Source organism: Lichenostomus cassidix, chromosome 3, assembly GCF_008360975.1.
Source record: "Lichenostomus cassidix isolate B80296 chromosome 3, HeHo_3.0, whole genome shotgun sequence".
NCBI classification, from domain to species: Eukaryota; Metazoa; Chordata; class Aves; order Passeriformes; family Meliphagidae; genus Lichenostomus; species Lichenostomus cassidix.
Window position 1 is genome coordinate 5403843 of NC_139483.1, and position 15753 is coordinate 5419595.

Here is a 15753-nt window from a genome sequence, read left to right on the forward strand (position 1 = left end):
CACATTAACTGTTCATTCAAAAAGAAGTATTTTAATTGTAATGTTTTAATTTTGTATTTTAAAAGTCAGTGCCAACAAACCCAGATAATAAGGGATGATGTTTCAGCCAGGTTCTGCTCAGATATTTTTGCTCAACAAAATCCGAACCTTTTGGCAGTGATAGATGTATTTATCTAAAACAGCATCCGTCATGTTGAAGGTGATACTTCCAAGTCTTTACATCTTGCTCAACATTTCAGTCTTGAACACTTGTACCCAAAGTCAGTAAAACTTTGGCCAAATGTACCTCTTAACCAAGTGTACAGGGTAATTCCTTCTTCCACGAAAGAACTGTTCAATTCCTGCTTCTCATACTCACAGTTCTGAGTTGATAATGAGAAGGATCTTAAGCACTGAAATATCATCTTCTCAGTCTGTAGAATTCCATGTTCTTATATTCTCATCTCAGCCTTGCTACACAAGACAAGGGCATTGCTTGTTTCTATTGCTTGTTTCTATTGTTTCTGTTTTTATTGTAATGTTTTTAATAAATTTGAAGGCTTTGAAGTTCTACATCACCTTTAAGCACAAATAGTGTCTATTTTATAAATATGATTAACCACATCCACCTGCAGATTCTTGCGAGGCCATGTAGAGATTCTAGCAAAGGTCACTTGTATTTCCACAGACACCTTTGAAAAAGAGACAAAATATTCTGTAACCAACTCATTATTCCAAGGTAGGAAATTCAAAAACATTTCTTAAAACCGAGATGTTTTCAGTGATTTTTCCCTTCTTGTAGTGCTGTCAATCATTCCTAGAAAGTTATCACAGATTGCCCAGAGTTATCACTTGTTTGCTGTGCCTTTTCATTTGCCAGTCTTGCTGTCTAACTGCTCCTGATTTTAAGCTCAGGCACCTTCCTGTTCTAGCAGCTTTCTAAGAACAAGAAGACCCACATAAATTTTGGGAAAAGTTGAGGCATAAGCCTACTGACAGTCGAACACATGTGGAAAACTACTTTTAAAGAAGAGCTCTGGCCATTTCATTAACTGACTGAAATTTTCTCCACTACTGACTTAATCAAGAAAGTAGCTTATTTTTCCTTCTCTTCCAGCACCCTGTTCAGTTGTTTTTCTTTAAAAGGTAGAGAAAAAGGACATTGTAGATGAACACATAAGTTTGTTTTGGACAGAGTGGGCTGCCCAGAATGCCTGACACTGTCAAGGCATTTGAACCAATTTTACAGTATCAAGCTCTCTACAACCACAGCATGTGAAGGGCCAGTTGTTAACACCAGCAAGCCTCACCACAGCTGGCAAGCAGCACCTGCCCAGCACTGAGGGGTAACTGCTCAGTGTAACCCAGCCTAACACAATTCTTTCCAAGAACTGTAAAGTGCAGTACTGAGTCAGCTGAAGCTGCTCCTCTGGCCTTACCTGTCACTGGGATGACGTGGATGTGTGTGGAACAGCCCCTCCCAGGACAATGCTGTTTTTGTCAGTCAGGGTTTTCAGGGTGCTGCTGGCTGGGGACTGGAGAATTTTCCGTGAAAGTCTCATTCTGCCATCAGTGGGATCACGGCCAAAGTATTTCACCTGGAAAGGAAACAAAGCACTTTCACACTGACCAACTTCAAGAGCTGGAAATAGCACTTTGCCTTAAAAGGTGGAGGGTTGGTTTTGATTTTTTATCAACTTGATGCTAGAAAACCCATAAATACATATCACTTAGCATATATTGCTGTCACAGAATGTGGTGCCTAAATAGCAAGAATAAGACACTAAATAAATCTAATATGAATGAGCAGGCTGTTAACCATCACAGAAAGGGAATCCAATATGGGAAAATATTTTCTTCATAAACCTTAAATAAATAATTAGAAAAAAGATCAAATTTTAAAATATGAACAGCATTTTATTAGCATTTTAAAGTTAAAAAAATAATTACCTGAATTTCTTGTCCAACTTCTAATCCCAGGGCACTAGGGTGTTTAATCTAGAAAACAGTGTTTTTCAGAAACAAAATGATCAGTGCTAGTTATAAAAATCCCTTCTTTCAGGGGTTCTTCATGCTACATTTCAATCACTGTGGCTCAGAAAAGGGCATTGCAGAGCTAAAGACTTTGGTGTAAAAGGGACTGCAGCAGCCACACAGTTGATTGTTTGCAGCTTTAAGTACAGGGCAGGCAGAATTAAAAAAGGACCTGCTAATTAACAGCTTTTAACTTGGAAATGGACTGTGGAACAACAGGAAGTGTGTTACAGCCATGACAACTGGTTAAAAATATATAATTGCCCATTTTATACCTGTTTAAGGACAGATTACCTTTCTTTGATCCAGCTGTGAATTATGAAGTAATACTGGGGTCATGTTTGGGTACAGTTTTACCATCACTCCAGAATCTCTGCAGCAGGAAACAGCACAGTTATTCCAAGTGTGTCAAGAAAAGTCTGTATTTCACTCTGCATATGGTCCCCAAAGCAAACATTAGTAAACTTCTCATAAAAAAAGTTTTACTCATCCCTTTTTAAAATCTTTTATCAACCACAACACATCCACTCATTTCTCCTTAACTGGAAGTGGATGAGAAGTTCTTATTTCAGGGCAGTACATTTCAGTAATAGGTACCATCCAAAAAGTAATTTCTACAAGACAAATATTGGGTTGAGGAGTGAAAAGCAAATTCATACCACCTCTTTCAGATTCAAAGATGAAAAAGGCCTTAAGTTTTATAATTTAGAGACATTCTAAAAACTAAATAAGTAGCAAAAATAAACAGCTTTATTAGGAAACAAAACATTTTTAACAGGAAAAATATCAGGAATGATGCAGGTGCCAATATCCCCAGCATAGGTTTGGCACCCTTAAAAATCAATTGTTGTTTTACATTATATTTAGATATCAGGAATACAACTATATAAATATATAAATTTCCACACCAAATCAGTTTTTATACCTTATTTCAGTTATTGTAGCTGTATAAATTGCCCCAAATTCCAAATTAACTTCTTGCTGTAGAAGAAAAAAAAAAACCAAAAAGCAAACAGTAAGACACAAATGCACAAAATCCAATTGAAAAAGTTTAAAATAGAAGTTTGTCCTTACATCATCTTTGCAGATTTCCCCAATAAATTCTCTGGCTTCATGCATTGCCCCTGGTGTGGGAGCAAACACAGAATATGTCTCTTCATCCAGCTGACTTACAGTCACACCTTCAAATGGGGATTTAGGAGAACATTTAGGTGCACATTGCAGAAAAGCCACATTCAGTAAAGACTTGCACAGAGCAGAATGATTTTGCACAGATTCATTAAGGCTTTAAGGTTCTAATCATTATTTAACCTTGTTCAGCTTTACATGAAATTGCATGGCCACTACCTCCTTGCAATACCTGGATAAACTTGGGGGGCATAAAGGAACACAGGATTATTTTTATAATCTTTTCAAGGCAGGAAAAACAATCCTGAACAAATTTTGAGGGTTATGAATCAACTTCCCAGTAATTTTTAATAAAACTTGCATTAATAGCTGATGGAAATTAAAGTGTTTTGGAGCCAGAATGGTAAAATTCTTTGCCCCTCTAGAGTAGTTTTGTGGCCAGACCACACAGGCTTGCAACCAAAGTGAAATATTATTTTCCTCCTTTTCTTCACCCCAATCCCCTTAGAATCATCAATCAAGTTCACCAGAGCATTAAGAGTTTCAGGTCCAAAGCAGAACATCTACTGGTACTTTACAGATAACAGTATTTTTTCATTTTTAGTTTGCACTGAGCATTGAAACAGCTCAATATACAAGTCTGAAACAAAGGGAAACACATCAGGATAAATTATCACAGGAATCAAGAATGTCTCACCAGTCTGTGCTTGAAGTTTTTTCAAATTATAAGCCCCAGGACCAACGAATCTTAATCTTTTTGATAATGGAACGTGGATAGTTTCTGAAAGAACAGTTAAAAATCCTTTGAAATGCTAAACAGAATCATCTTGAAAGCTAACACAAAAAAAGCACATTCCTTTAGCTTTTAATCTTTTACAGCTACCTGTGTTATTTGCTGAACATGGGTGTAATTACAGGTAGGAACTGAAATAAATGAAGACACAGAATAACTTTGATAACTGCAAATTACCTTAAGCCATACTGATACTGGTACCTGTATCAATTTAGATTTTCTGAGAGCTTCACATAACTTCACTTAAATCCCATTTTCTGGTGTACAGTGAAATGGGATAGTGCCACCCCACACAGCAATAAAAATCCCCCAAAATAACCAAAACCCCTCCACAAATTAAAAATAACCCCACAGGGCAGGGGCAAAAACATGTAACAATCAATCATGGAAAAAAAACTGTTTCAAGCAGAAGTTTATTGTTAACAAGGTAGTTATGAAATTTATGAATTCCCACAATAACATTACCTACAACTGGTCCACTTTCTTTTCTGTTAGGTCTGGGTTTTGCCAGTGTTTGGTTCATAATTTGTAAAATCTCCCTCTTTGCAGCTAAAGGGGATGGAAAGGAAGAGAGGAAAAAAGTCAGCAATCTTGTGTAAGAGTAAAATAAATGCATATAGCTTTTGTTATAAAGTAGAAAAAGATCCTTCATCAAAACCTGTCTCCTGCCTAACTGGAGAATATCAAGCTGAAAGTTTTCCAACTAATTAAACTATTATTAAACCATGTAGCTTCATTTTCTCATGTGCTTCAAGAATATTTTAGCTGCACGTGTCAGAATACAGATGGCAGCAAGTTTCACTAGTAAATATAGCTGAATTTATGGGAAATGAGAAAAAGTTTGCTGTTATTTTTATAACATGACCAGTTGGATTTGAACAAAGTCATGTAACTTGTGTTAGGCCAAATCATGCAATGTCTGAAGTTACTTTGAAGTTAGTTTAAAGCTTATTTATTAAGCCACACCCATTTTATGAAGATAGAAGCTTGTTTTTTCCACAGTGAGAGCAACAAATGAATAGTTTATTATTTAGTTTCATAAACCTCAATACCATTTATCATTTAATATGATAAAATGGGTGCAAATCCAAGCATGGACCTACCTGTAGCTTGCTGAATAGCTTCCACCACAATTTTTATTGGTATTCCTGGCAGCTTCAGATCAACCTGACATGAAAAGAATGAAGTGACATCAATATGTCAGCAAAGCTTTTCTAACACTCTCTCAGAGTTTCACTTGAGAAAGATTTAATGTTACAATACCTGCAGTGCTGTTATCCCTTTATTAGTGCCTGCCATCTTGAAATCCATATCTCCATAGTAATCTTCAATTCCCTGCCAGCACAGACAGAGAAAACCAAGTAGGAGTCATTTATCCCAGTGCCAGGTCCCACTATACTAAAAGTACAGGGGAATTACTTTTGAGACTTTCAAGTTTTCTTCAGCCTTATTTTGCTGTTCAGCATTAACAGTGTTCCTTTCTCTCCTTAGAGCTTTTGTGGACAAGTTTCTGATCCACAGCTGATTTTGTGCTGTCAGTGGCTGCACATTTTCCTCCCCAGCCACCCGAGTGCTGATTCTCTACCAAATATTTTGTGTCTTTCAGTAAATTGTTCAACAATTATTAATCTTTTCCTCCCATGAGAAAAGACAAAATTCATTGGAAAGAGAAAGCTTATGAACGTTTAGATAACTAATAACACAAGAAATAAGAAACATGACTGGACATTCCATAAAAAAATTTCAAAATAAGGGAGGAATTGGGGAAATAAAACAGAGAAGGTACAACTAGTTTTTCCAGTAGCAGTGTGCCAGAATTAACCGTGTAGAATGTTACAAAAGAAGGCCAGAAGATGTATTTTTCAGCATTAAGCAACAATAACAATGTGAGGAACACTCACCAGGATGTCTGTCAGCAAGCGATAGTCCTCAATATCGCCTTTTCCCTCACTGCACTTGGTAATGAGGCCTATGGCTACACCTGCCACTGCATTTGATACTGGAACTCCTAAGAGTGGCAAAAAAAAAAAGATTTTGAAGCCTCTGCTCATTTCCAGAGCCTGTAACATATTATCACATGCAGTTTTTCTGTGGAAGTGCTATATTTTGTACCTGCATCCATTAAGGCCAAACTTCCACCACATGCAGAAGCCATTGAAGAGGACCCTGGAGTTGGAATATAGGAAAAAGACAGGGATTAAACACTGAAAAATGGGTCTCAGTACAAGCTGAGTTACTTTCCTCATCCTGTAACATAACAATACAGTTATGTTAAATAACAGTTTTATTAAACCAAGAAAGGTCCATTGCTCATGACCATATACATGCTTTTTATTTTAAACATTTCAGGTTATAGTTATTAAGAACATTTAAACTGAAATCTATTATTTAAAATGCCTCTAAGTCAAGTCTGTCAAACCTAGGCTTTTTAAGAACCAAATTTAGTCTCTAGCACAAGGTTAAAAGCAAGAAAATCCTAATACCATTTGATTCTAACACTTCAGAAGTAACTCGGATGGTGAATGGGAAATCCTGGGGAATAACTGGTTTCAAAGCTCGTTCTGCCAGTGCACCTGTTTAAAAAAAAACCAAAGCAACCACTAAGTGATCCATAAATACCAATCAGATAAAATATTGAAACTTCCAGCATGGCATTTCTCCAGTCTGGACTTACCATGTCCAAGCTCTCTTCTGTTCATCCCAGTAACTTTGCCAATCTCATTGGTTGCATAAGGTGGAAACTGTGAGGAAAAAAATGTGTACACGAAAATTAACCTGCATTTCTTTTCCATTTTAAAACATACACTTAGAAACAAAAAACCTTTGAAGTTTTGGTGCATCTAAAGGTAAAAAGAAATTAAAAATAAAATAATCAAACCACCACATGACTGCTATCAGTCACTTGGTTTGCAAACCAGAACCACTTTAGGTAATGTTTAGCAAATATTTCACTTGTAAATATTTACTTGTAGAATAAAAGAGAATAAAGCAGTAGCAAGGTAGCTAAGAAAGAACACAAGAAGCTTCCTCCAAATAAACTTGTCAAACAACCTAGCAGAAATGTTATTTCTGTCACAGAGATAATGGAACAAGATATGCCTGTTGCCTGTAGGAAATACTTTGGGCAAGCTCCAAAGGCTGAGAGAGATCCAAGATGTAAAAGCATTTATTTACTATTGCTGTGGCACATCAGCTAAACATATTAATAGAGTTTACTAAAAATAATAGCACAGGTTAATCCTGTTTCAGTAAGAACTGGTTCTGAAGGAGCTCACCTAATGTTATGGCATTAAAAAGGCTATTATATAAAATGGCAATTTACAAATTACCTACTGCTTTACAGGAAACCAGCACTTCTGTTCATATAAACTCATGCATGAATTAGCATAAATACATTTTAGCAAATCTAGAGCTAATTTATATCCTTGGAAGTGATCAACTGCACTTTTAAAAACAAGACATAAAGCCTTTCTGTGAATCATGCAGAAAGCTGTGACACAGGAAAACTCTCACCTCATAATGCAACATGAAGTTTTTATCTTTTATTCCACTGTTAATTAAAAACAAGACCATGTCAAAAAAGGAGCAACCAAACATGTTTTACACACAACAGGTAATTTAAGATTATATTGCTATGCTTACAAATGGACCCAGCCAAAACCAACAAATCAATACATTTGCTGATCACCCACAGTTAACAAAATTAGAGAATATGGACAAACACTTCCAGGGCAAAAAAAACTTCAGTTAAATTAAGGCTGAGACATTAAAATGTAAAAACTCCCACACTGGGATGAAATCACTGGGATGACATCACTTTAAGGGAATTTAAAGTGTGGCTTTAAAGGGAACAAATTTTACTTTAGCTCTCAGCAATGAAGTGTTAAAAGCACAAGGACCTGATTGCTACATAATAAGTTGAAATTTCCCTGCTTCCCTGCTTTTTTTGTGCTCCATTAAAAAAAGAACACAAGTATTTTAAATATATAAAACAGACTGAATGTTACTTGTAATAATCTCCAGTTTCAAATGTGCACCTATGAAATTAATGTCACCTTAACAAAAACCAGTGGCCATGATCTCATGAAAAGAGGCCACTTCAAAATCTAATTTTACACAATTTTCAGTGCTAAAAAAAAAAAGTATCTATGTCAAAAATCAAGGGAATTTTATCAAATGTGCTTAAATGTCAACCCTGTTACTATCACTGCCAAAGCATCAAGATATACATACCTCACTGCTGTTGAGATAACATCTGATTTTACACTCGATTCTAGGGAGTCAAATGTAACTGTACACAGCACCTAAAATAAAAATGAGCTAAAATAAAAAATAAACCCCCCTTAAGCACTTCCAGCTTTCACAACTTTGTTTATGAAGAATCAAAAAGAATGAGTTCAGCAGCAAACAAGATACCATCACCTACCACCTGTGCAAACTTTTTTTCTCCATCATACAAACTTATTCATAATCCATAAAGATCGTACAATCTTACAAGCAATCACATTTAAAAATACTAATTTAATGCTTCTTAAGCAGGAGCCAAGAGCAGTTTGCTCCTTAAGAAACATTTAAGAGACAGGGCCAGATGCAGCCACGACATTGTTTGTGCCTGTAACCCACACAGACCCTCAGTGGGTGTTTTTTCAGTGGGATAAGAGGGGACAACACTGGGGAATAAATCACTCTTTGCAACTGCCACCCAAAGTCAGTGTAATAAGTCAGATCAATGGCTGACAGTCCTCTAGCAAAAGGAGCTATAAAAATAGAGAAGACCAAATCCTGAATACACTCTTAATTCAATCCACCCAACAACCGACCCTTTTGGCAAAGAAGAGAAAAAAAATAATCTCATTATGGCAATTTTTGGGGTAGAATTTCCCTATTTAGTTCAGGTTCCATAAGAAGTTCTTTTTAAAAGCTTTCTCATGACGTGCACAATTCAGCAGTGCCCTACGCACCAATGCACTTCCCAACCTACACAGCATTTCTAATTATTACTATGTAAATGTGAAGAAAAAGGAAACCTGGAATTTCAATGAAAGACACAGATCTTACAGCTTTTGATAATTCATTTATCATTTCTGATGTTTAAATGACACTACCTGTGTTTGACCTCTTTGAAATAAGGCAGATCCATGAAGCATTTTGAACATGTTCACTTCGCATTTAATGTCTCTGAGGGAAGTCAAATCTCTCCCATCACACCTGAAGTGACAAAGAGGAATTAAAAGATCAGTTAAGCTATAGTCTTGGATTAAAAGCTGACAGAAATATTATCAGTAGGAGTTTGACGCACCCACCTTCTATATTCATTTAGAACAAGATTTCTAAAAATATCCTTTGAAACCACATTGAAAGATTCCATGACTTCGTAAGGCTCAGCCTCCGGAAATTTTTCTGGGTATAAAAAAGAAATTGCATCTGAAGTTGGAAAACAAATTTTATAGAACTTTTATTAAAATAGCTTCTAAGAAAGAGCACACTGTAACTCCAAGTAGTGCTCCATTCAAGCATTCTCTAAATATTAAGAAAACAAAAAGTAATACCTTTCAGCTGTTCTTCTGTTTCAAGCCTTATTTTGTTGATTGCCTCATCTCTTGAAATCTAGAACACAGGATTTGCAACCAGTTAACTCTACAGGGCAGAACAACAATGGAGATTTGGGGGTGTGTTTGGCTTAAAGATCTGTAAAAATTTAAGGAATAAGAACAGAACTGTCACACAAATTCAAAAATCAATAATCAGGCTGGAAAGGACCTTAAGGGTTGTGTGATCCAACCTTTCTTGGCCAAAGCATAGTCTAGACAAGATGGCCCAGCACCCTGCCCAGCTGAATTTTTAAAGTCTCCCATGATGGGGAATCCACCACTTCCCTGGGGAGATTATTCCAGTGGCTGGTAATTTTTCCCAAGAACACTGCTCTTGTGCCCCAATCAGAACCTCTCAGGAGTAACCTGTACCCGTTTGCCCTCATGTTTTCCATGTGACTCCTTGTGAAAAGGGAGTCTCCAGGTCCACATAATACAAACAAATATTCTAGTAGATAAGAATTTAGAGAACAATTTATTATTACTATTACAAATACATGCAAAGGAGACAAGTTTTTATTACAGAATCACAGAATCACTGAGATTGGAAAAGACCTCTGAGATCAAGTCCAACCTAAGATCACCTCCTTGTCAACCACACCATGGCACATCCAGTCTTTCCTTAAGCACCTCCAGGGATGGAGCCTGAAGAGCTAAAAGCTGAAACAACTCAATCCCACTACAGTTTCACTATGATATTAAGAAAATAATTATATCATGATTGATTACTTACTTTGTCATGGCTTGAATCTGTGAACACTGCATAAATCTTGTTATAAGCAAGTCTTTGGAGAGAAAAGAAAGAATTTTTGAAAACACAGCTTAAAAATCATGTCTGTAATTAGGGTTTTTCTTGAGGACTAAATATTTGAAAAATATTTAGTGAAACATCAGTCTGGTGAAAGCACCAGCACTGATATTTATAAACATTGCTACATCTGCATTATTTGTTCTGAACTCACTTCTTTGCATACTCCACGATCTCTTCAGGAGCCATAAACAACTTCTGGACAGTTCTCTTGACAACACCCCTCTCCTTCACCAGCTGCTGAATGCCCTGGATTATCTGCTGGGTCTGCTTCACCCCCACTTTGATGGCATGGCAGAAGTCTTGTTGCAGTATGTTCTCAGCAGTTGCTTCCAACATAACTAGCAATGGCAAGTTAAAAATTCAGTAAATTGCTATTTCGCTGTTCAATAGCAATCTAACTCAATTGAGGAAATGCAGATTAACATTAAACTGCATAAATATAACAGAATTTACTTTACTTAACCCAAAGTTACCTATCACTGTTGTTTACTCCTACTATTGTGTAGAAATACATGTTTCAAAAATAAGAAAAATATCTGCAAAGATTTGCTAAGCCCCCAACAGGCAACATTAACCTACTTACCAACTTGACTCTGTGGAGCTCCAGCAACAACTAAATTGAGAGCACTAGAAGCCATTTCTTTTCGAGTTGGATTGATAACTGTCTCTCCATCCACCAGCCCTACCCTTACTGCACCTGCCAAGAAACTCCACAAAGTTATTTACTATTATAATAAGGAAGTTCTTTAAGACATCATTTTACTTTGAAATTTATACAGCTCAAAACAGTGATTAAAGCTACAGATTAATTTTAAACTATTAGCATGTTGACTGTACATTAAGAACAAATCTAGAAGACAAAATTATCTATTTTATTTTTCTTTTGGGTACTATTACTGGATAGAGCAAACAATACCAAGTAGTATGGCACACAATGTTGTGAGTGTACTTCAGATGAAAGGAAAATACAGTTAAATAGTTATTCTTGGCTAGATCATTTCTCTTTCCAGAAAATATTCATAATGAAATAAATCTCTTCTTGAGTTCCTACAGGAAAAGTATCCTGAACCAGCTATTTTCCAAACAATGCTCCTCAAGACTGAGTTTCTCTCAAGAAAATGTTAATTTATTGGTCCCTATATGACACTATTCCTGGATTGTAATTCCTCCCAGAAGTGTATTTAGTCCAGAAAAAATAATCCTTTGAAGTGCAATAATCCTATCCATTGTAAAATTATTTCCAGTTCTTGAAATTTGGTATTTAGATTCAGCTTCTTGTTAAAAAAGTAAATCACCAACTGTGGTCTAAGTCTTCCATTACCTTAAAATCACCCATAATTTCAAAATGTTTACTTACCAATTGGACCATTCCAGGGGATATCAGACAATGCAAGTGCTGCAGAAGCTGAAATGAAAACAAAAATGTGGATTAGAAAAAAAACCAAAAAAACCAATCCTATTAAATCCCACAGAAGCAGCAGTTTCTCACAGCCCTCTTACCTCCATTAATTGCCAAAATGTCAGGATCATTGACACCATCTACTGCTAAAAGATTACAAAGGATCTGGCATAAGATAAAAGACAATGAATAATTTTGACCTATACATTTTTATTAGCTGTCAATACAAAGCTAAGGACACTAAAAAACCCTCACATTCCATGTATCTACACAAGCCTATACTGCATGTGGAAATTTTTTTCAGTTATTTAAAATAGAAAGCTGATAAACTCCCTACTAATGGATAATATTGTATCACATCATATATAAAACATTTACTATTAGCCTCTTTACTCTGTTCTTGATGACAACATTTGGAAATTAGGATGTAATGCAAATAATTTAAGACAAGGAGATGACAAATTAAAAAGCAGCCTTACAGTATTAGACTGGTTAGTAAAATGCAAACTACTCCATGATGTTAACAAAAATACTTTTTCTTAAAACAGGGCCTGTATCACGAAATTTTCATTGGCCATATCCCAGTTTTCCAGTTTGAAGGTAGCATGACCTACCTGTGTATCATAAAAGTAGCCTGCTGGAAAGAGTGGTCTGATTGATCGATCTGCAAAAGAAATAATCCAACTAAGAAAAGTTGGTTTTCAGTAGTTACAATTCAGTTTGGCTCACAACAACCCCACAAGAAACGGACAAAATTTTTTAAACAAAAAAAAGAAAAGGCAGAGAACCCAGAAAGATATTTAGGATGACATATATAACCTTAAAATTTCAATCATATTGATAAACAATAAATTATAGGATTATATCCTGACATTACTAAAAACAATCAGCTTTGGAAACGGCAAATGACTACACTTTCAAATACTCAGGAAAAAATAACAAAATTTTTAACATACATTGTAAATAAAATGTTTCAGTCTACCTATTACTCTGCTTGTAAGAATTTCTTTATCAGTGGAACCAAGCTCTCTTCTTAGATAGTTTGTAGGAATTCTTCCCGCTGCAGCAGCTTTCTGACGGTAGTCAACCTTCCAAAGACAATTCAGGGATTATTAATGACAACTGATTATTTACTGAAACACCAGGAACCCTGGTGATCATCCAGTTCCAACCCCAGTCATCTACTTCCCACCCTTCATAATTCACAGCCTTTTGAGCCTCACAATCCAACCAGTTTTCCACACAACCAAACCACAACATCTGGGCTTGGATGCTGGGGCAATGTTCACATGGGTTTTGAGGAAAGCCTTACTCAAGCCAAGGCAGAGAACTTCCAGGGCTCATCCCTAACTCACAGAGGGATCCTGGACATCTAGATGTTTTATCATCAACTGCAATTCTGGTTCTGACATTTTCTGTTTGCATTCCTCTCTCCCCAGCATCCTGAACTCCAGTGTTTAAGGATTATCCCTGCTAAATTCACCACTGATTAGCACAAAACTGATTCTGTCATTAGTACTTACCACTAATGGCATAAACTGAGAGGGAGAGGGCTTGGTTTTGCTGACTGCTGTGACCATAACTGCTGTGTCACCTAGCTGGGTTAAGAAAAACAGATAAAAAACTGAAGTTACCTGCAAACAAAGTCACTCCTGACATTCTAAACTTATTCACAAGCCAATAATTTGTAAGAATTATCCTTTGCCGAAAACCACCACATAAACCCACACTTCACATCATTATTTCTGCTTTTCAAACACAATTTTTTCCTGTAAAATACAGCTGTCACTTCATTAGGGATGAAATTGCCACTTGAGGCTCTATATCCCACATATAACAGGCTCTGATGCCCAAATAATGTCATTTTAGATACAGGAATTTTGTAACTGCACAAACTTTTAAATTTTTTTTACCTGAACAACAGCAGATCCATCAGCAAACTTTGCAAGTTTTCCAGAGGACAACTCCATCTTTCTAAAGAAAAGGAATAACCTGTTACTTGTAGTGAATTCATGTAAATTTTCCAGCAATTTCTGCATTCATCTGCAGCTTCAACTGCACAGAACAAAGCCTATGCTTCACACCAGACAAAAATCTTCCTTGTATAAGGAAATTGAAATTCTTTGACCCAAATCGACTATTTCATCTTAAAGTGCTTTTGGCTCAAGTGTCCTGCTTTTTTCACCTCGAAGGAAACCCTTGCAGCTACATCAGCTGTCACCAGGAGTTCCATCCATGCCTTGGAGGCAAAGGTGAATCACCACCTGTTCCAGCTGGGGTTCAGCCAGTGCAAAACTCCCTCACAAAACAGGGGGAGCTGCTTCCACACTCAGAGAACACCACCTCCCACCACAGCTGCAAAACATTCCCTCTTTCATGGCAGAGAATGGAGAAAGAGAGTGAGGTATGGATTATTCATTCCACAGCCATGCAGCCTGGGTGCTTGGTGCTATTCCACAAGCCCAGCACAGCCTCCAGACTTCCCATGTCATTATTTATACACAGAAATGCAGAGCTGGTCCCTTCCCAAGCACAGCCCCTCCAGGATGATTAGTTTGTAATTCCTATGTAAGTTATCCCAGGTAACTGTTCACGTGTTCAGAGGAACACCTGGGCAAAGCCCTTGTGACCTGTAAGTGTGATTTTTACTGTTGTCATGAACATAGTTCAGCTACAGAACCACAGAATGGTTTGGATGGGAAGGGATCTTGAAGCTCATCCAGTTCCAGCCTCTGCCATGGGCAGGGACACCTCCCACTGTCCCAGCTTGCTCCAAGCCCTGTCCAACCTGGCCTGGAACACTGCCAGGGATGGGGCAGCCACAGCTTCTCTGTGCAACCTGTGCCAGGGCCTCACAGGGAAGGCTTTTCTCCTAATATTCCGTCTAAATTTACTGCCTTTCAATTTTAACCCATTCCTCCTTGTCCTGTCACTTCACGCCTTCATGAAGTCTCTTTATTGTCAGCTCCCTTCAGGGGCTGGAAGGTCACAATTAGGTCACCACAAGGCTTCTCTTCTCCAGGCTGAACAATCCCAATTTTCCCAGCCTTTCCTCACCGGAGAGGTCTCCATCCCTTCTGATCCACTCGGTGGCCTCGAGTGAGTTACTAAGTTGGCAGTGCACGCATGGACATCCATCAGCATCTGGATTTCTGCATCCCTAGGGCTTGTTAGCTCCCGGCTGCCCCTGATTAGCGATGACAAGGCTGATTTACCGACCCAGCCTGCCTGCTTGCTGATCAGCCTTGGAAACACACCAAGCTCTGACATCAAACAGCGTCCGGCTGAGGATAACCTCGACAGATTCCGCGTTTTGTTCCGGTTTCTCCTCCCGTCTGACTTACTCTCCAGCTCTGCACTGCCTCCCCTCAGCCCTCAGCGTCCTCACCTGCCGCCCACCTCCACCGTCACGGCCCTGCCGGAGCGGGGCCCCGCCGCCGCGCCGCGGGCGGGCACCCCCAGCAGGGCAGAGCGGCCCGGGGCCGGCACAACCCGCCGCCAGCGCGCCGCGGCCCCGCCGCCATCCCGGGACAGCGCGCCCAGAGCGGCCCGGCCGCAGCTCGTGGCGGCCGCCATAGCGCCCGCGGCAGGAGAGGGCGGCCACGCCATTGGCTCGGGGGAGCGGCGCCGCGCAGTAAGAGCCAAGCGGATTGGCTGCGGCACAGCAGCGCCGGTTTCGGTTCCGTACGGCGGTACGGCGGCCGGGGAGGGTCAGGCGGCGCAGAGCGCGAACGGGGCTGCTCCGCACCCTCGGCTCCTGAGGGGAAAGCGGCGGGAAAAGGCGCGGGAAAAGGCGCCGGAGGCGGCCTGGCAGCCAGCCCGGGCTGGAAACACAGCAAACCCGCTGGAACGGGGGCTGGCAGCGAGCAGCGGGACACGGGCAGCGGGCTGGCGGCTCCCCCCGCCGCTGGCGCCTCAGGAGCCGAGGTGGCTCCGGGAGAGCTGGGAGCATTGCCCGCCCTGAGGGCAGCCCGGAGCCCCGCCGCCGTGCGTGAGGGGAAAATACCCGCCTTTGGAA

The 15753-nt window shown here is 39.1% G+C and overlaps 1 protein-coding gene across 2 annotated transcripts; it reads right to left on the bottom strand.

Moving 5' to 3' along the window:
* Positions 1–497: 497 nt before the first annotated feature.
* On the bottom strand, positions 498–15326 carry PNPT1 (polyribonucleotide nucleotidyltransferase 1). Of its 2 annotated transcripts, XM_085054190.1 has the most exons (29): positions 15124–15326; positions 13649–13709; positions 13259–13333; positions 12718–12823; positions 12350–12399; positions 11837–11900; positions 11694–11741; positions 10920–11033; positions 10488–10674; positions 10259–10310; positions 9484–9541; positions 9238–9334; positions 9040–9142; positions 8168–8238; positions 7448–7484; positions 6609–6675; positions 6418–6507; positions 6047–6100; positions 5836–5942; positions 5198–5269; positions 5038–5101; positions 4400–4483; positions 3839–3922; positions 3088–3194; positions 2939–2994; positions 2308–2386; positions 1930–1977; positions 1419–1577; positions 498–671 (listed from the first exon to the last, which is right to left on the bottom strand). In XM_085054190.1, the coding sequence occupies exons 1-28, from the start codon at positions 15309–15311 to the stop codon at positions 1422–1424; spliced, it is 2379 nt and encodes a 792-aa protein (XP_084910316.1). In that variant the 5' UTR covers positions 15312–15326; the 3' UTR covers positions 498–671; positions 1419–1421. The 2 variants fall into 2 exon arrangements, with proteins under 2 accessions (XP_084910316.1, XP_084910317.1); XM_085054191.1 differs by lacking the exon at positions 15124–15326 and having other exon boundaries at positions 13259–13329; positions 13649–13688.
* Between the last annotated feature and the right edge of the window lie 427 nt (positions 15327–15753).